Raw genomic sequence first — 20,750 nt, 5'->3', positions numbered from 1 at the left:
ACCTGACCAGGTTGCTTCAGTATTGTATTACAAACAATTTCTGGAATTTAATTATCACATAACAGATCTTTTCCATCTAAAATAAGACAACCATGTTTCAAAAGAATAGAGTGGTATAAAAACTGGAGTACAATCTATTTAGTAAAGATAAGTATTCTTTTATGGAACTGTTTTTTTATTTGGATTTATAGAACTTGTATATATTAGGTCATGAATGTAAAATGTATTGTAGCTTCAGTTGCAGTCAAAAGTTAGAAAGACAATGATTCAAAGAATAAACTTAACTCTTTCAGAGTCGGCCATGAACATTTACTTCCAGAAGATAACGTATAGATGATTTATTAATAAGAAAAAAGTCACTGAGGGCTTCCCTGGTGGCGCAGTGGTTGAGAGTCTGCCTGCCGATGCAGGGGACATGGGTTCGTGCCCCGGTCCAGGAAGATCCCACATGCCGCGGAGCGGCTGGGCCCGTGAGCCATGGCCGCTGAGCCTGCGCGTCCAGAGCCTGTGCTCCGCAACGGGAGAGGCCACAACAGTGAGAGGCCCGCGTACCGCAAAAAAAAAAAAAAAAAAAAAAAAAAAGAAAGAAGTCACTGATTCTAAGAAATGACATCAATTGTTCTCATTCACCTTACTGTGAACTGAATCTCATTCAGTTCATTCGCCTTCCTAGGAACAAGTGAGATCTCTCTGAAGAATGGTGATGCTATTGGTGGCTTATAGAACCCCCTTCATTATGCGTTAGTTGCAGCTTCTCCTTACTGATAATGAGAAATTAACACAAATAGTGGCATTCCTTTTCAATAAGCAGTCCTTTGGGTTCACCGCCTGCAGCTTGTTATTGAGCAATGGCACCTTCCTAAGTGATATCTACTCCAGGCCCACTCCATCCTCACCCCTAACCCTCCATCTTCACCAAGAGCGTACATAGCAGAATAGCTGAATGTGTGCTGTGGAGACAAGAGTGCCTAGTTCAAATCATGCTCAACCATTTATTAGGTAAATTGTTAAAATACCACAGGATTATTCTCAGAAATACACATGGAGCACTCACAGAGGGCTTGGCCCATAGAAAGCCCTCATCAGTGGTAAAAATTATCATTGCAACTCTTGTAGAAGGAGTGAAATCCTCACTTGAGCAAATAAACAAGGTCAAACAGACTCCACAAGTTTTCCCCTTCTTCCAAAACTATTCAATGGCTTTGGAAATGGTGATAAAAATAGCAGGATATTAAGAATTCCTCCCACCAAAATCAAAGATGAATTGGAAATTCAGTACTGAAGCCAAGATGGTCCCCTGTACATCCTACAGGGGGGTAGGTTTCTGTCCTACCACTGGTTAGGTTTCTGTGAGCCTCTGGTCACATCAATACATAAAACTGTTTCATGCGTTTCTGTTTAAAGTTACCGTAATATATATTGTTGATTCATTACCATTGAACTCAACCCAACAGCTCTCTAAGTCATGACTGAACAGAGCTTATCCAACAAGCATACTTTCTCCATAAGCACACTTCAGTCTGCTTGTGCTCAGGAACACTAGACCAGGAACACCAGCACTCCGGTTGGAGGACATTTTACACAGCAAAATCACCAACAAAACACACAAAAATGTGAAAAACGTGGAAGTAAACTCGAAAGGACACTTGCAGACAGACAGCAAAAACAAGAAGCAGAACGTCAACTGTTCAACCTCAGCAGGGAAATTGCTCATCGGGTGACTCAAATTTTTCACCACCCTGTGATCCATGAATGACCACAAAAGTGCCACAGTGCTGACTTTGGGATTATAAATGTTTATCAAATAGGCAAACTTTTAAATCTAGAATCCCCGAATAAGGAGGACCAACAGTAAATAATTTATGGTACATTCATTCAATGAATATGACTCAAAAGTTAATTGACCTAGAGCTACATGCATCAACATGAATACTTCTCCAACCAAATGCATAAAGATTCAAAAGGACACATAGGTTATGATACCATTTCTATAAATTCAAAGAACTGGAATTTATTTTTGCCAAATGTGCATAGGAAGGACACATGCCAATTCACGGTATGTTTCCTCTGAAGAGGGAAGGAAGGAGATGAGGAGAGAGAAGCTTGGACTGTATTTCTTTAGGTCTTTGGGTATTTCATCCTACTATTCAGTAATGTTGGGACTATTTCATTAAGAATATACCCATTAGGAGTATTTCTCATAGTGAAGTACACATGCTGCAAAGTACACATGCACTGCACAGCATTAAACTGCGTGGAAGGAGATTTCTGCATGAAACTGCAGCACATATTTGGAGCAGTGATGCAAACCACTTAACAGCAGGATAGACGACAACGATTACAAGGGTCTGTTTGCACAGAAGGAAAGGATGCCTGTAAGAGACAGAGATGAAAAGGAGAGAGACAAAGGGTCAGAGTTTTATTTCTGGATACACCCTGTGTATCTGCTGCTCCTTTGAAGTGCACGGAGTTTCTTCCCAGAAGGACGACATGCAGTCCAGGGTGGAACAATCCCAAAGCAAGCTTAGTCACCAGGACATCAGGAGAAAAACCTTAAGCCCTAAAAGAATGATTCCTAGCGTAGGGGAGAGGACTTGGGAAGGAAAACTCTTGAATGGAAACTATCATAAGAAGCACCGTTGCAATAGCCAAAGACTGGGGATGACCCATCAGAGTCTTATTTTCATTGGGATAAAGCAGTGGTTTTCTTGGGGGGTGATGGACAAGACATCATCTAACTCCCAATTTTGTTTCTGCTCAAGAAAAAAATAAATGTTTGTGATGCTATTATGTTTCATTTATAATTTTCCTCTTTGTTCACTTTTGGCAGTTACCATTACGAACCTTAGGCTAAAGTCTAGCAACTCTGCCAAAAATACCAACATGGTGACTGATGCGTAATTCAAAAAAGCTGTCAAAGTGGATACTCGAAAAGGAATGAGTCACATGGCTAGGCCGGGCATGCTAATATTTTTGTACCATGTTATAATCCTTTTCATCTGGAGCTTCTTAAAGTTGGCTTATTACTTCCTTTCATGCAATCCTAAGCTGACTAAGGGCTACAATAAATGGCATAAGAAGCCTGACAGATTGGGTTCATACTTTCATTACTAAAATCCAAAACTTAAGCCTATTTGATATGGAAATAGGCCACCAAGAAAAATACGCACATAGCTTCAGCCCACGAGACTTAAGAACCCTCAAGGGTCTGGGAACACAGACAATGTTATCATACTAGTCTGACAGTTCTATCAAATATTCTTTTATCTCAGAAACTTTAAAAAGTAGAATACCACTATAAAATTTAGGGCAAAAGTGACATTTATCAGCTGAGAGAAAAAGAGCAATTTTCCTCACTGGAAAGTGAGGAAGAAAGAAAAATGTGTAAAAGCATCTTCAGAAAATTCTAGGCTCTCATTCCAGGATGGTGGTAGTATATTGATCTGGTTTGGGACTGGCCTCAGTTTCATAAGCTCTGTCTGATTCAGCAAGATTTACAGTGTAGATAATAGATAATCAAATAGATAATAAGGAACCTTCTAGAGAAAAAATACAGCAAGGGGTTACTGGGGTAATGCAACGCATAATGACTTACAACTTTGTTTCCTAGATGGAGTCAGGTGGCACTGTATTCTCGATTTGAAACAAGGACACAACTTTTATTGGACAATGCTCTTATCTCAAACAGAAGGCCATCTACACAAGTTACACAAATCCTTTTTTTTGCCACTACTGGAATCAGAATAAAGTCCGAATGACTCCATCCATCCCGGATTGAAGCTGGAGCCTTCAAAACATCAACTGCAGTTTCTTCAAGGCCCAGATGGTCACGATCTTGAACATATTTTCTCATCTGAACTAGCTGCCTAGTGGTCACACTGTAGTACACTGCATGTTGGTCCTCTGCTCCAATTATGAAGATGCTAACACCTCCACTGGCTCTGAAATGGAACAATCCAATGCCCTGAAACAACAGGCTTTCTTTTCCTAGATAGGACAAAACATACAGGAATCAGGATAAAACACCCAAGTAGAGGCTGCACACCAATGGACCAGACCTTTGGAAACATTCATTCGTGAAAGAAGGTCAGTAAGTGCAATCTAAGGCGGAAAAGCCAACGTAAAGCCATCCTCAGTTCAATTCCAGGTGCTCTTCACATTTGTGGCTGATAACGATTTCACTAAAGTTATCTGTGAGAGTCACAGGAGCCCTGTTAGTGTCCACAGCCTAGCCCCTCAAGTCAGGGCTTTAATAAAGGCAGATTAAAAGGGTACAAAGTAATCAGAGCCACCACTTTTTGGGAAGTGTGTCCCTGAGTGCCACAACTTTACCGGACTAAGCAATGTCACTTAATATTCGCAACAATCCAAAGAGGTAGGTCTGGAGCTCATACAACATGCATGTCTACCCAGGCTTAGAAAGGCCACCCAACCGGTAAGCAGCAAAATCCTGATTCCAACTCAGGTCTCATCCCAAAGCCTATGCTCGGAAACAAGCGCTTTTTAAACTAAGCCTTTTTTTAAACAGTTCAGTTAAATGCCCAATTCTGGGTCCTGATGGTCCAATGCCATCCCTTCCTACGATAAGCTTTATAGAGAAGGCTGCCAACTTTCTAGCAAAGCGAGTGTAGTGCACATTTCCTTGGTTTCCAATACTTCCAACCGAGAGGAGGAAGACTCCTAGTCTATTGCTCTTCAGAGTAGAATCCTCTACCATCTTAAACGTTGTCCCTGGGAATTAGGACTTTTTACCAGATTCTTCCAAGTGGTTGGCACGCTTACACACACCTGAATCTTTAAGCATTCAGGCACAGAACAGAATTCATTTTGTCTGTACTTCATGAATTATGACTTTGGGCCATATTAATTAACTTGTCAAGATTTATCAGCTTACCTGAAATGTTACAAGACTAACCTTAACATACCCTTCTATAGCCCATTATATACATAGCACATACGTATATGATAAATGCTTTTTAAAAAGGCTACTATTTTCATTTTCTTGCCTATCTCTCCCACTCGGCAGTCAATCCTCAAAGGCAGAGATGATGCTTCATGCACCTTTGTGTCCCAGCATCTTAACAGTGCCTGGCTTAGAGCACACACCCAAACAAAACATTTGTTGAATGAATGAATGGGATTGCATGGGCTCCGTTTATTAAAAATAAGCAACCCCCCAACATAAAGCCTACCAATACAAGATAATAAGGGTTGTTCCCTCACAAGGAAGTCCAAGTCTGTGGGTTATCACTGAGGGCTGATCAAAAGGCTTATTCCACAGCCTTCAAGCTGTAACAACACAGCCATTTTACTAGGGACATTTTTTTAAAAAAAAACAAAGGTTCAGAGACAGTTGTCTGAAAGAGAGCCTTCAGAGGACAACTGTTATTAGAAAAAGCCAATTTGATCACAAGCTTACTTGGTTGGCCTCTACTATTTCAACAGTGGCTTATTCATCCAGTTCTTATTTTATCGTCAATATTTTTTTTTTTTTTTTTTGGAAGGACATATAGTTACTGTTGGTTCTGGGTATATACGAACAAAATTAAAAGAGCCTGAAAAGTTACTGAACTTATCCTCACAGGGCTTTCAATTTACTCTGAACCACTATGTTTATACGTATCATATTTGTATTGTGTTTTCCTAGCTGAGAGTCAAAACAGTGTGTTAGGAGCATAGCTTTAGAGTCAGCAAAGTTTGATTTTCAGCTCCAGTACCTCCTAGAAATGTGTGTCCTGAGGCAAGCTCCTTTACACTTCTGGAATCCTGAGTTTCTCCTAGATGAAACAGGGGCGATCCCTACCTTTCAGGTGTCCTGAGTCACCTTTCGTGTTTACGGAAATGATTAAAGAAATGCACAATAAGTGACCTCTACTGTTACTACTGCTGTCCGTGCATCCAACCCACATTTAACTTGAGGCCTGCCTTTAGATCCTCGCAAGAAACAAATTCAGTGATATGTATTAAAAGGCTTAATGTGATACTGAATGGAGTAAATCTAAGGCAAGAAGAAGGTAGTGTTCCCACCCATTTTCCGGTCACTGCTGGAGGTTTGAGAGCCAAATGGTCGGGATATCCTGACATCTGCACAGAGACTTTTCTTCTGTGGCTGCTCCTTTAGTCAAGCTCAGAGGTTTTTAAACTTTAACATGCCTAAGACTTACTTTCCAGGGTTGTTCATCCAGAATTGTGCATACTGCACCTTTATGAGCAACTTAAGGGACTTCAGGGATAATTTTATCTAAACCAACTTTTATCTTATCCTTAACCTCTGATTCAAACCTCTATATAAAATTCCCATATGCCCCTTAAAATTAAAAAAAAAATTAAGAAAGAAAAGGGGGAACGATCTGAGCAACAAGCTAGTAGCAGGTTATAACAAAGAAGTGTCTTTTCAACCAATAGCTTCAAGTAGATAAAAAGGGCATTCCAAGTACTGGATGCCGTCAGAGAGCCTTTACTTAGAAGGGCACTGCTACACTAATCAAATACTCCATTCCCCACCTGGATGTCTCATGGGTCCAGAACAGTGACAAGACTGCAATTTGCTAAAAATCTTTTGAATTCAACAAGTGGCAGAGATGTGACTACACAGAGTCCCTTACAAGAAACAGCTCTGCTATGACAAAGGAAACAGACTCCTGCACCCCTGGTTCCAGCCTCCTCCAGCCTTCCCCATAGGTGAAGTCTGAAGCCTTCAGGGCTGAGGACATCCCCCTTGCTGTTCCCTTCAGTTGCTCCGGGGACCAAGGAAGCCCATCCTGGCCCAGCAGGGGAGAAACAAATCAAGCCCTGGTTACTCCTGCTTGAGGGCTCTTACCTGCCTGCTCACCATCACTCAGATCTTAAATGAGAGCCATCACCTCACACTGTCCTATTTTATTCTCCTCACAGCACTTGCCAGCATTGGAAATCCAGGTCCATTTCATGTCTGGCTCCGCCTCCCCCCGCCCCACCCGACTCCCTCCCACCGCTGGAATGTAAGCTCCTTGAGGGCAGGTGACTGGTAGGCCTCATGCAGCACCACATCCTCCAGTGCCCATGACACTGCCTGGCACATAGTAACTGCTAGATAAACATTACTGGACTGTTTGATTAAAGTATAAGCCCTTCTTAAGCAGTGACAAGTGAGTAAAACTGTACAATATAGAATAAAATGTGCAGTCTAGCAGTGACTGGGACCAAGCTGGCATCGCTCTACTTCCTATTCCAAGGAAGCTGTTTCTGAACACTCAAAATACACAAACGACACTTTCTCTCTGAACCCTCAGAGTTTGGTACATCTATCACTATACTGATGCAATACTCACAATGGACAGTCATTGTGTGAATGAATTTAGTCTAGAGGGTACATGAAGAACAAAGAACAAAAAGCCAACATTTAATGACATCTTATAACTTGAAAGTATACACAGTGCAGAAGAAACAAGTGAGTTCTCTCATCGGACAGGCCAGGATTCAAATCCTGCCTCCATACTTTGGGAGCAGCTACCTTACCCCTCTGAGCCCCACCGCCTCATTTGGAAAAGGAAGATAGTATCTTCCTCCGAGGGTGGCCAAGAGCAAAGATAATGCTTATAAAGCACAGAACACATAAACAGTGTCTTATTTGACACTGGAATGTCCCTGGAGTTTTAGTGACCGAGGACCTAGGATGGGCTCACCAACCTCACCACCTTCTTCTGTAACTTCAAGCCACATACCTTCAGACCCTATTTGCCTCACTTATTAAGAACTCTTAGAATCACAAAAGATCATTTGCAAGCACTTTGCAAACAGGAAAGCACTAAAATGCCAAAATAAGGAATGCTGTTCACTGAAACCTGCCTCACTCCCAGTAACAAAGGGACTGTCCTGAAGGATGTTTGACTTTACTAGAGTCCCATGGTACAGTGCTACCACTCACTCACTTGATTACAGCACATCATGACGCACCAATCGGGCTTAGTGACAGTGAAAAACCACGAATTTCCTTTGGCCACTTCTACTGCCCTCCCCCTCTTCTCCTAATTCACCAGTTTTCCATAAGGAGTCAGGCAATAGCACGATTCCAACTTATCATCTCTGTATGCTTAGTGTTCTTGGGCACCTACTAAAGTCAAGTGATAGGGGGAATACCAAGGTGAGTGGCAAACTGCGACAAAGTGTCATTTCAACACAAAGGCAAGCTATGTGCAATTCACAGTCAGCCCAGAATGGCCAGTTAGATAAGTTCTTGGAGCAGCTACTCAATTCCTGGGCCTGTTTCAGGGGGCAGCATTCTCTGATCAAGTCATTAATTATCTGCTAAGATCGTCCCTGGGCCAAGTACTGTGCTGGCTAAGGAGAAGCTTCCAGGGCCTTTAAGGTGTGATCCTTACCTTGCAGGAGCCCACAGTGCAAATTGGCAAATAAAACAGGGACATAAACAGATGGCTGACAGTGTAAGGAGTGACTACAAAGCGATACATAAAAGCATCCCCTTATTTTACAGTCACACCTCCCACAAGGTGATATTTAATCCAGGGCCTCATGAGTAAGAGAAATAATTCATACTATAAAGAGATCAAAGAAGAGTCGTTTTTCCCACCTCCCCCAAGCTGATGCGGGTCTGCAAGGACACAAGAAAAAAGTGGGATTTCAGAAGAGCCTTGAAGGCTGGATATAAGTTCAATAAGCAGAGAAGCCAAGAGAGCACATCATATGTAAGAGAATCACGTGAGAAAAGGCATAGTGGAGGGCAAGTACAAGCCTGCTCTGTGGACAGAGATAAAGCAATCTCCACGTCTGGGCGTAGGAAGGAAACAGAAAAGAAGATGGGTCTGGCCAGACTGTGGACAGCTTCAATGAGAAAGCGGGTGGAGGGTAGGGGGGTGTACAGAAGTTACAGAGGAGACAATGGAAGGTAAACCATTCACAACAAACACAGCCAAAGAGCCTCTCAAACTGGATGGACATCTGCAGTAATGTAACAGGACTTTGATGGGACAATGGAACCAGAAGATGAAATTTACAATCTTATACTTTTTATTTTTATTATTTTTTTAAATCAACTTTATTTTTCCATATTCTTAATCCTTTTTCATATAGTACATATATACTTTTAGACAAGGGCTTGGCAAACTTTTTGTTGTTGTTGTTGTTGTTTTGTGGTACGTGGGCCTCTCACTGTTGTGGCCTCTCCCGTTGCGGAGCACACGCTCCAGACACGCAGGCTCAGCGGCCACGGCTCACGGGCCCAGCTGCTCTGCAGCATGTGGGATCTTCCCAGACCGGGGCACGAACCCGTGTCCCCTGCATCGGCAGGCGGACTCTCAACCACTGCGCCACCAGGGAAGCCCAATCTTATACTTTTTAATATTTCAAAAGAATCATCAAGGTGACAAAACCTAAAGGCTGAAACTTAGGTGTAAAAGGGAATACACAAAACCTGTGCCCAATGCCAAGTACTGAAACGCAAAAGGGCCAATGCTCATTGTCAACTGTGGAAATCTCTCCCTGCTTCATGCTTTATTCTAGGAATACAAATCAAAATATGTTCTTCTCACTATTATGAAAAACAGAGATACTCTACAAATACAAAAAAAATACCATTAGGGTTATCAATGATGATGTAACTAAAAGCAGCGGTATCCTGCTGTAATGTCAATATTTCCTAACGGTTAGGCCTCCTCGGACTGAGGAAATCTCTGGAAGGAAGTGGTGGAAACCTCACGGTTAGAATCATTTAGAATCAGACCACAAGGCACAATCCTGTGGCCTATTTTCTTCCACGTAAGTCGGGCCACTTGGAAAGTAAGTGCAGCTGGGGAGGCAAGGAGCCAAGTGAACCCATGTTTAAAGAAAAACAGGGAGACTGAGATTCCGATTCCTGAACTCAGGGCTGGTTACAGCAGTGTGTTCAGGTTATGAGAGTCCATCAGGCTGTACACTTACGATACGGGCCCATTTCTGTTTGTATATTATTTGTCAATTAAAACAACTTTAAGGATGATTAGGAGATATCATCCCAGAGAACAACAAAAAGAGGAATTTTTTAATTTCTCCATTATCGATAGAAAAATTAAGGGAACTTCTGACAATCATTGGTGAAAGAAAATATAGATGTCGAATGTTAAAGAATTACTCCATTAAATGAAGACCACGACCTGGTAAATTCACAGGTGATCTGAAGATTTCTAATCCAAATAAATGCCTATCCCGAGACTCAAAACTTTTGCAGTGAAAGGACACTGAAGCAGCTGAACACTGGCAGGCTGAATGGTTCCACAAACCCAGGAGGCCACACAGTTCTAAATGGTCTCTCCAGGTTTGCATCTAGATGGCCTGATTAGTTGGCAACAGAATCATGATTTTGTGTTAGGCCTGGGGAATCACTACTTCCAAGTTTATAGCATCCTAGTCCCAAGACATCTGGACTGAATTGGCTTCCTAGGTTCATCAGGCAGAAGTTCTTGGGGATAAAGAATCCTAATTAGTCAACATTGTCACTAAAGAGGAAAAGCTTCCTTAGAAGAACCATAAGGCTGACCATACTGGGGACTGAGAGGGCCAGAACTCAAAGCGACCTACAAAGCTATTCACATGATTCATCACCTTTCCATGCAGGTTCCCCAGCTTTCACAAATAAGACATTTAGTGGTACTGAACTCACAGAGCAATGTTGCCATGGTGCAAGTCCAATCATGTTCTATCCAATTCTCCTACTATTAGTTATCCTAAGGCTTCCTTCTATACACACACACACACACACACACACACACACACACACACAAGATCATTGTTTGCTGAAGGCAGATGAGATTATTTTCAATCTTTCTGCCACTGTAAAAGTCATCTTAACCTTCCCCACCAAAGTAAAACTCCATTATTCTTTAATATTCCCATCTAAATCCATGCCTTCTTTTGCCCTGTCCCAATTACTAGAAAGTTTCATCTGCTCATAAACCAACTACCTACATTTCCTGGAAAGATTTATATTTCTAGACGAAAATGAGACAATTGCTGCTATCCTCTCAGTTCAGAAAACCACATACGCTGTTCCTCTAACCCCAAACCACAAATGTTAAAGATTATGAATAAGGGGAATGTCTATTTGCTTATAACTATTAAAGGAATAACCAGAGTCTTGCACTGAGAACAACCAGCTCATTCTTGACCTAGCAACCTATTTATCTTTCTATTCTCAAAGCTAATTGCTCATATAAGCACGCCAATTTGCCTTGATTATAGGATTCTTAATAAATGAATGTTGTTTACATTTCACAAGTGTATTTGAATTTCACTCGGGGAAGCCAAGCTCATGAGTCTTTGTAAGTGGTAAAACCAGAGATCAAAGCAAAAGGCCTGCACTGAACCAACAAATAGTTAGGCTTGAGAATAGAGGCCTAAGCAAAAATACAAGTGATTTATTGATTGTTCTGCCCCAGAAGTACACTTCAGGGTCACTGATCACTCTTTAGCTATAATATGTAGAACTTCCTCTGCAAATTTTCATTATGGTCATTTCTTAAATGCATAGTTAAATAAATCTAGCATTCAACAGGCTTTGATCCATCTCTTCCGTATTTCTCATCTTGGTGCTTTTGGTTGGATCAAATGTCTTTAAGAGCTTTTTTTTTTTTTAACCCTTCTCAACTTTGCTTAATTTCTCTAAATTTCTGCTGTGGTTTTAACTCTTTTTTTTTTTTTTTTTTTTTTGCGGTACGCGGGCCTCTCACTGTTGTGGCCTCTCCCGTTGCGGAGCACAGGCTCTGGACGCGCAGGCTCAGCGGCCATGGCTCACGGGCCCAGCCGCTCCGCGGCATGTGGGATCCTCCCCGACCGGGTCACGAACCCGTGTCCCCTGCATCGGTAGGCGGACTCTCAACCACTGCGCCACCAGGGAAGCCCTGTGGTTTTAACTCTTATGCTTGGTCTTTGGGGCAGGTAGGGAAAGGGGAAAAACTGCTCTAGCACGTGGCTTCTGAATCATGGCTGCTTGCTCACATCTCCTAAGGAGCCTTAAAATATCCGGATGCCCAGGTCACACTCCAGACAAACTTATCAGAATCTCTGGGAGTGGGACCCAAACATCTGTTTTTGAGGGTTCCAGGTGATGCTGATATGCAGCCCAGTTTGAGAAGCACCACTTTAGCCTGTCAATCCCTTCGTCACCTACCTGAATAAAGTGCTCAGCCGAACTTCCACGGGAAAAAGAAAAACAAAAGAGAAGGCAGGTTCCTGAGCAAATCCTCAACTCAAGGCAGGACCTGAGATAGGTGACTGACCAGCACCGGGCAAGGGGCCAAAGTGTGAACGACTTGACACCTTTCCCAAAGCCAACCAGTTTTTAGGATAAACCAGGCCAGGAGTACCATCTACCATATGGAAGTCAATCAAGGGAGATTACCCCTGAGATAGCAAGGTGTAAACACCTCAAAGTTTTCAGCTTCTGTGGTGATGGATGCAGCAGCTTATCAATGCAACAAAGCTTCTTCAGCAAAGAACAAAAGTGGACTAAGGTTACATGTGAAATAAGAGTCACTGAAGTCAGTTCCAGGTGGCGCAAGAATGCTGAAGATGTGACCAGGGGAACAGCTTTGCTGTGCCCTAGAAACTATAAAAAGTTTGTGATAAGGGGCCAGACCATGAGCTCTGATGCCACTGGTCATGTTTCCTTGGTCAGTTTTTTAAGAGTGTGAAAAGAAAGTGCACTGCTATCTGTTTACAACATATACCACCATACCTCCAAGTAGGGAGTTTTCCCAATTTAGGGATTCTGAGCCATCCTGGTCCACATTTGTGGGCCTCGGTTGAATCACAGTTCATGAAACAGCTCTCTGACCTACCAGCTCTTCCCTAGACATCCCTTCCAAATTATATACACCAGAAACTGCACAGTCCTTGGTGTTGTGTTGAAAGGACGGGGTTGGGGGAGGCGGTAAGGGGTGTTGGAGAAGAGGATGCAGTGACTGGGGAGGGAAGATCACCCTGCAGTCTGAGCAGACACCATCTTAAAGGGAAGACAAGAGATGAGTTACCTCTGCCTGCAGTGTTCAAGTAGGTGAGAACCAAGAAGGTGCATGAGCCTGTCTACAGAAACCAGGTCCCCGAAGTCTACAGATATACTTCCTGCAATGGAGGAAGGTAGGAAAGGTCCCCCACTGTAGAGTGGAAGAGCCACTCTGCAAGAGCGGGTCCACCAAGCAGCTGCACAGCTGGGAACCCACCCTCCCTTCTAAGCAATTCCAGTCTGTTCTTTTATAGGGATTCACTGCCTTGTTTCTAAGAGGAGTCCAGGTACCACTGCTCTCTTGCAATGGAGAGAGTGTCTTCTGGAATCAGTGCCTCTTTAATTAGCCACTTGTTTGTGTGTTACTTGCTCAGATACAAGGGCCAGGGAGCCCACTTCACCTTGTCCTTATTCCCCAAGCCCTAAGGATGAAAAGAAGAGCACAGTTCATGAAGACCAAGCCCTTCAGGCAACAGTTTTTGTAAAGTCAAATAAATTTCCAGAACAAGCATGAGCCTACACTACTTTTTCTCTTCTTTGAGCCCAGGAGGAGCCTCCAAGTAGACCCTTCCCCATTCTCAGGTGCTATAACTCTTTTTCCAAAACCTGCATGTGGCAGACTCACCTCAAGAAAGGCATCGTGCAAGCCATGAACTTGCTGGAGCCTGGGCTTAGAAAGACCTTCCAATTATCAGCATTTTTCATACAACTTCTGTCTAAGCAACTCTAATGGAAAGCTCAGTCTCCATTTTTTGACAACTCTGAATATTAGAACACTTTTCCTTATGCTTATGTGACTTTCAGTCACTGACCCTGGAAATTCCACTCTCTAGAGCAGACAGAATACAGCTACATACTTTTCTACACAAAACATCTTCAAAACGAGAAGTCGGCTAATGGCTCACAATATATCACGTTCCAGAAGTTTTACACTTCCAAGTGCTATGATTTCAAAAATCTCATGACTATCCTAACAGTTCTATCAAACTGTATTCCCATTTACAGAGGAAGAAAACCGAGGATCACAGGAAAGAGTTGCCCAAGTTGATGCAGATTATGATTCTAGAAAGTAGGTCTCCTGCTCCTGGAGTCAATGTTGTTTGCTAAATGAAAGGCCACAAGTGAAAGTAATTCTTATCACTTAAGGGCATGCATACCTTCTCTCCCCCGCATCTCATCTGTTTACAGGGCTGCCTGTCTCTCAATGGAGCCAAGCATTTGCAATTCAGAGAATAGCCTTTGATCATCTTATATCCTAAATACCCAAATGTATCTTCACACTTTTTATTGATATTATTAGGGGGGAAATGCACCCTGATAATGATGAAAGGCACCGCCCTAAGCACATATTCCCACTCTGGAGAATAAAACAACTCGGGGGTTACTGCCTAGATGAGACTGTAACAGCTCAAAGCGCAACACTCCATCCATCCCCCTTCTCCATCTCCCTTCCCTCTCAGCTGGAGAAAAGTGAGAAAACAAATCAGCATGCATCTGATGATGGCCTAACTACACACCTACCCATCCAACTGCTCAGCAGACTTCATGGCAAAGGCTCTCCTTGGAAATGGTTGAAAGGGAACAACACCTTGCAGAGGGAAATAGATTTAAATGTTAAAACTTGACCTTCCTCGTCCTTTTCACAAGTAATTACATTTGGAGCTTGTGCACTATACGGACGGGTTGTCTCTCCCCTCTGATGTGGAAAACCTGGACTTCCCAACCAAGGTAGTTCAAGACTGCCTTGAAAGGAAAAACTGAAGAGTACACTTTTGGACCAAATCAATATTTAACTCCATGCCTGAAAATAGAACAGCACAGTGAAGATGCCAAAACGGATGTCATCTAAAGAGAAACAGTACAGTGCACTTGGGTCGCTTCGAAGAAATTTCTGCCAGCTTTATAGTTTGAAACTTGCACTTACCAGATTTAGAATTTTTTTTAACAGCTTTATTGCTAGTTCCAGACCTTTTTTTTTTCTTTCAGTCTTTCTTTCCAGTTCTAAGCCTAAGGAAGCATAATATAATGGGGGCGGGTGGGGGGTAGGGGAGGAGATCTCCAAATCTGGCTAAAAACCCTAGACTGGTTATCTAATAACTGCATGGCCTGAGGCAACTTAGGGAATCTTTATTTCCTCATCTATAATGTTACTGATAGCTGGAGTTACTGTGAGGATTAAATGAGAACATGGAAGCATAGGGCATACTCATGGTAGATGCTCAGAAAATGTTCCCACTTTTTCCTAAGTACAGTGACTACATTCAACCTCAGGGCAAGAAAAAAAAAACTGAAAAGGAAACTGACTCAAATTAATCAAACACGAAAGTAGTTCCTGGTGTTAAACATAAGATACTACTGGCCCTAAACCATCACTTCCTAATCTTTTTTAATCTGTTTGCAGAGCAGCCTGACATCTGCTATCACACAGATATGGCAGCCAGGATGGGGGGCTTACAATTATCTTCCTCTGAAACTCAGAAAGGATCCTTAGGACAGCTCCTTGACAATGGGATTGAGGGGCTTACATTTTAAATTGTAAACAGTGACTGCAAGCCAAAAATTAGTGAACAATATACAGAGCATCTAACGTCCAAAGAGGTATTCTTGGACAAAGACCATCAATTGTTCACCACACCCAAAATCACCTTCATAGCATCATCTTTAAGAATAAACGACATGGGGCTTTCCTGGTGGCGCAGTGGCTGAGAGTCCCCCTGCCGATGCAGGGGACACGGGTTCGTGCTCCGGTCCGGGAGGATCCGTGAGCCATGGCCACTGAGCCTGCGCGTCCAGAGCCTGTGCTCCGCAACGGGAGAGGCCACAAGAGTGAGAGGCCGGCGTACCGCAAAAAAAAAAAAAAAAAAAAGAATAAAGGACATGGGAGTATGTGTGTGTGTGTGTATTCCCAACAATTAGACAATATTTAACAAATACAATGGAGAGCCACTTAGATAATTATAAATGTGTGGGACCCAAAAAACACAGACAAATATTACTTGTAAAATACACAAAATATATACAACTTAAAGGAACAAAGATTGAAGCAGATGATTGAATTTATAATTTATGAAACACTTCCATGGAAGAGTGTAACAGAAACATCCTACACACACAAAGGCATATCACCTTATAGCTCTACCTGACAGGCAGGTCCAAGGATGCAAATAGTTAAGTGTATACAAGGAGTCAGTAATCTTTTCCCTTAAATATAAGTTTTATAGTTACTATTGTAATGATGCTGAAGACAAGTTCAGGGAGGGAGAAGACTCCTCAGGAGAATGAAACTCCTAAGATTTGGATCCAATTTTTACTAGTCATTAATTACAGGAAGTTCAGTAACTCAAATCTCTACTCAAAAATCTCATTTTCTTTCCTATTTAAAAAAACCTTTTTTTAAAGTCTATCCCCCTCCACTGATCTTTTTTTTTTTAATTTATTTTATTTATGTATTTTGGGCTGCATTGGGTCTTCATTGCTGCACGCGGGCTTTATTCAGCAACCTTTTACTCTCTCATCCTTCCATTCATGCCCACTAATTTTTTAGATACATACGGTTTAACTCATGTGGACCGATGGGGGTGGTGGGGAACAGTCACTGAGTAAGTTTCATCTCAAGATTTTCCAGAAATAGATGGACTTCTGTCATTTAAATTTTTATTTACTCTTCCCCAATGCTTTATATAATCTAGAGCTTGGTGAGGTGAGAGGAATTGTTTTCCATTCCTGAAATGGCCCAATTATTGATGTAAGCCATATTTACAATGAGGTGCTTGTATACTTTCTTGTACAGTATTACTATCCTGTTTTCCTCCCCAAACACTTATATGATCTTTATCATATAGGAAATAAAACTAGTATCAATAATGCCCACAGGATTCCCATTGTCTCAGGGCAGAGAATTTCTCTCTCTCTCTCTCTCTCTCTCTCTCTATATATATATATATATATACTTTAAACATTACCACCTACAATCTGTCCTTCAAGCTTGATCTTCAGAATTAAATGGTTTGATCTATTTCTTAAGCAATTCATGAAGAAAAGCACAGTTGAGAGCTTTTCATGTACAACTTTAGAAAAAAACTGACCACAAGAAAAGTCACCATAACTCTGTACTTCTATCAGCGCATAAAGATGATTCCTTTTAACTCCTCTTACAGCTTACTCCAAAGAGCAGCTGGAGCTGACCAGGGCGTGTTACATGAAACACCAAGTCAATCGTCCAAGTACATCCCTAACAAGAGGGCCCCCAAGCTGAGACTTTCCCAAAAGCTTTGTTTTAATCCAAAAAAGGTCAGCCTGGTATTTTTTGGTTTTGTTGTTTGTTTATTTGTTTTGAAAGGTTTAAAATATTCTAAGCAATTAAGAAAGGAACCGCATCCAGTACTTGGGTGACACAGTAGAGTAAAAGTAGCCACACGACCAACCACTGCCCCAAAGAGCTTGTGATATACAATCATGAATTTCTACGTACTGAATTTGTGACTTCTAGACTTAATAGTAACACAAACCCACCATGTTAAGGATGGGACTTTTTTTTCTAAAGAGTAATTCATACCATGTGTCACTAATCAGCAGGGTAACTGAAAGCTCATGCAAAACGTGCTATCCCAGTTGAGAATTTAATTGCATTATTGCTATTATCTGGTTTTCCTGTGTCACTGGCCCTCCCACTTCAAGTGTACACACACACAGACACACACACACCAGCACAGCATGGATGGAAACACAGAAAACCCAGAGCTACGAGGTAAGAACTATGTTGTCCGGTAGGAAGAGGATTTTGAATTAAAAAGGTTTGTCCCTATAAAGACAGGTCAAGTATGCACCCAGGCTGCCTTGAGAAGTAATTAAGCCTATGCTGTTTCATTTCAGAGTGTCTCATTCTGCACAACAGTGGGAGCAGCTGCGGGAGATCACAAACCATGCAAAGCAAGACAGGCAGCCTCATCTATCTCCCGACTGCCACACCAGAGTTTCCAGGTGGTGTGAAAAAGCTTGTGGCCTCTTCTTCCACAGAGCACAAAGCGAATCTGCCACCCAGAACATTACTCCCCATATCAAACCAGCCCCTTTTAAAGGCCTGAGGAAAGGCAACTTAAACGTCCCAGTGTTCAGACTCTGGTCGATTCCCAAAGTTGTCAGGTTACATGCCCAAAACCCGCACACAGATGCAGAATTCGACTGATTCAGCACAAGTTTCTCTTGCTGCCTAGCACTGTAGAATGTAGAGATTACTAGCTAGGAAGAGGCTACAAGTGTACATTTACAAGTCTAAGTATTAGGAACACTTCCAATCTTGCCTGTTTCCCTCCCAACACCGCTTGAAAGAGGCTAGGACACTAAAAATCGAAGTCTAGGGACCAACCGCAGTACAGACTCTGGCTGGGTCGACGGGGGAGGCCACCACACCCTCCTAAGCTCACAGCACTGACAGGCTCTGGCTGGGAAGGGCCCAGAAACTTAGTCCCAGCAGGAAAGGGAGAAAGAAGGGAGTCTTCAATGTCTCAGATTTGCGAAGCTGGAAAGCTAGGAGAAGCGGATTTCGGGAGTCAGACTTGGCTGGGTGTGCTGGGGGAAGGGAGGGGAGGGGTCGCCCCTGGAGTCAGGTCAGCTCGCAACACGTCCCCGCAAAACTGCACATTTTTGTGGTCTTAACATTTAAGACCAAAAGGAACGCGCCGCAGACGAAGCTTCTCTCTCGCCTGATGTCCCCCTCCTCGCTTAGGGACGAGGGTGCCGCACCGCCACGCGCGGGTTTCCTTCTCTTTCCCTTTTGGGGGAGCTCCCCTCGGCCAAGCCGCGACGTCCGCCTCCAAGTTCGCCTTCCCGAACAGCGCAGCGCGGCGCGGCACCCCTGACCGGCCACATGCGCCCATCTGCCCCGCACCCCTCAGGACCCGGGCTGGGCGCCCGCTGGACGTCCTCGAGGACTCGGGGTTTGCGCGAATTTTTTTTTCTTAAACAAAAAGCCTCAGCGGCTCGCCGCCCCCTCCTCCCCGGCCCGCGCCACCTTCCCTTCACGCCCACGCCACACCTCCCGGGCACACGCGCTGCGAGGTGCCTCTCCCGCCAGACAATGGGTTCGGGGCCGACCCGCCAGGCAGCCAGCCCCGAGCCCCCGGCCCCATCCCGGGACGCAGAGAAGGCCGAGCGCGGGGGGCTCGGAGGAGGGCGGAGAGGAGGCGGGGGAGGCCACAATGGGCGAGGTGGGAGCCTCCCCCTTGGGACAGGAGGCTCGCTCCCGGCGCCGGGAAAAGGGGAGGGGGCTGGGGTCAGCTGCACCGCCTGGTCGGAGCCCCGGGGCCCTGCTCCCGGCCGCCGCCGCGCACTCACCAGCACGATGGCAAATCGCTCCTCCAGTTCACCTGGCTCGGGCATCGGCAGCTTCAAAGGCACGTTGTGCGCCCTGAAATCGGTTTGCTGTGAATCCATGCTCCCGGCGTTGCCCATGTTGGCTGCACACCGGGGGCAGGGGCTACTCCGGGCCCCTTGCGTCCGCGTCGGAAATCAGAACAGCTCCCGGCGGCCGGCTTCCAGCGCTGGCGCGACCTGCCCGGCTCCCCGCCCTCCGCTGCGCCCCGGCGAGTGTGCAGCGCGCGCCGCTCTCTAGCAGCGCTCCGAGCCAAGCCGCCCCCCGGCCTCCCTCATGCTCCCCGCCGCCCCAGCGCCGCCCCGGCCTCCTTTCCTCGGGAGGGGTCGTCAGGGCGCCGGGCGCCTATCTGCATGTTGCTTCGCTGGCACGCCGCCCCCTGCCAGTAATAGCGGCCAGCGGGCGCGTGGTTGCTCCGACTCAGTCTTCCGCCTGGACCGTGGCCGCCGCTGACACTTCCAGCTCAACGCCGGCGAACACGACGCTCGCTCTGCCAGCACCTCGAGCAGACAAATGCAGCCTCGCGCTCCCGACACAATGCCCCCTCTCGCCCGGCCCCCGCCCCCGCCCCCGCCCCCGCCCCGGCTCCGCCCATTCGCCCCGTGGACTGCCGGGACCAGTAGTTTCTGCTCAAAGTGTCCACACTCAGAAGCCACGCCGCTCTGGAGGGCCAGGCGGGGTTAGGGCCGCTTGCAGCAAAAACAATCTGTACACTTGTGGAAAGAGTTTATGTCACTTTTGAACCCCCTCTCCCACTCCAACAGAAGAAATAACTACCTCGTCTACATCGATTCTGACACTTAGTAGGCACATTTGGCTAATGAATGAATGAGCCAATCAGTCAATGATTGAATGCACGCATTCCGATTTAAATTTCAGGAGCTGTTCGATAGGATCTAGTTCAACAGGAGACCTCAAGGGTATTGGCAATGTCCTATGTCATAAACTGGGATGTGGGTCCATAGGTGCTTGTTTTATTATTGTTCTTTCTTCAGTATGTATGTTACGTATTCTTTTGTGCGACTGAAATGTTTTATAAACAAATATATACTTTTATGGATATTTATAAATATCCACTATGGATATATGCAAATATATCCTGGTCAGACCCCAGGATTTGGATGAGAAGAATTCAAAACAAACACCTGTCAAACAGCTATTATGTGTGGGTTACTGTGTTCCTTCACTAGAGAAAGAAAGAAGAGAGCTCCTGCTCTGGAATACTTTCCAATCTAGTGAAGAGAAAATTTACACAAATAACCATATTTTGTGTGAGAGAAAAATAAGAACAGAGTGTTTGCGAAGACTTTGAAGATGGTCTTTGGCTGTAGTTATCTTATTCCTCTACAGCACTCTTGTTCCAGGTGTTTTACAGAGAAGATTGGGCCCAACCCTGTTCTACAGGAT

General features: G+C 44.2%; 1 protein-coding gene across 2 annotated transcripts in view; it reads right to left on the bottom strand.

The window, feature by feature from the left end:
* The window catches only part of FMNL2 (formin like 2), a 305,055-nt gene extending 285,544 nt beyond the window's left edge, over window positions 1-19,511 (bottom strand). For both annotated transcript variants that reach the window (XM_082840757.1, XM_082840758.1), the window contains exon 1: window positions 19,307-19,511. In XM_082840757.1, coding sequence (XP_082696883.1) covers window positions 19,307-19,423 — 117 coding nt within the window. In that variant the 5' untranslated portion in view covers window positions 19,424-19,511. The remainder of the gene's footprint in view (window positions 1-19,306) is intronic.
* Between the last annotated feature and the right edge of the window lie 1,239 nt (window positions 19,512-20,750).

This window comes from Leucopleurus acutus (assembly GCF_964270905.1).
Source record: "Leucopleurus acutus genome assembly, chromosome: 6".
Taxonomy (NCBI): Eukaryota; Metazoa; Chordata; class Mammalia; order Artiodactyla; family Delphinidae; genus Leucopleurus; species Leucopleurus acutus.
Note: the sequence above shows the minus strand (reverse complement) of the source record. Positions and strands in the feature narration are given on the sequence as shown.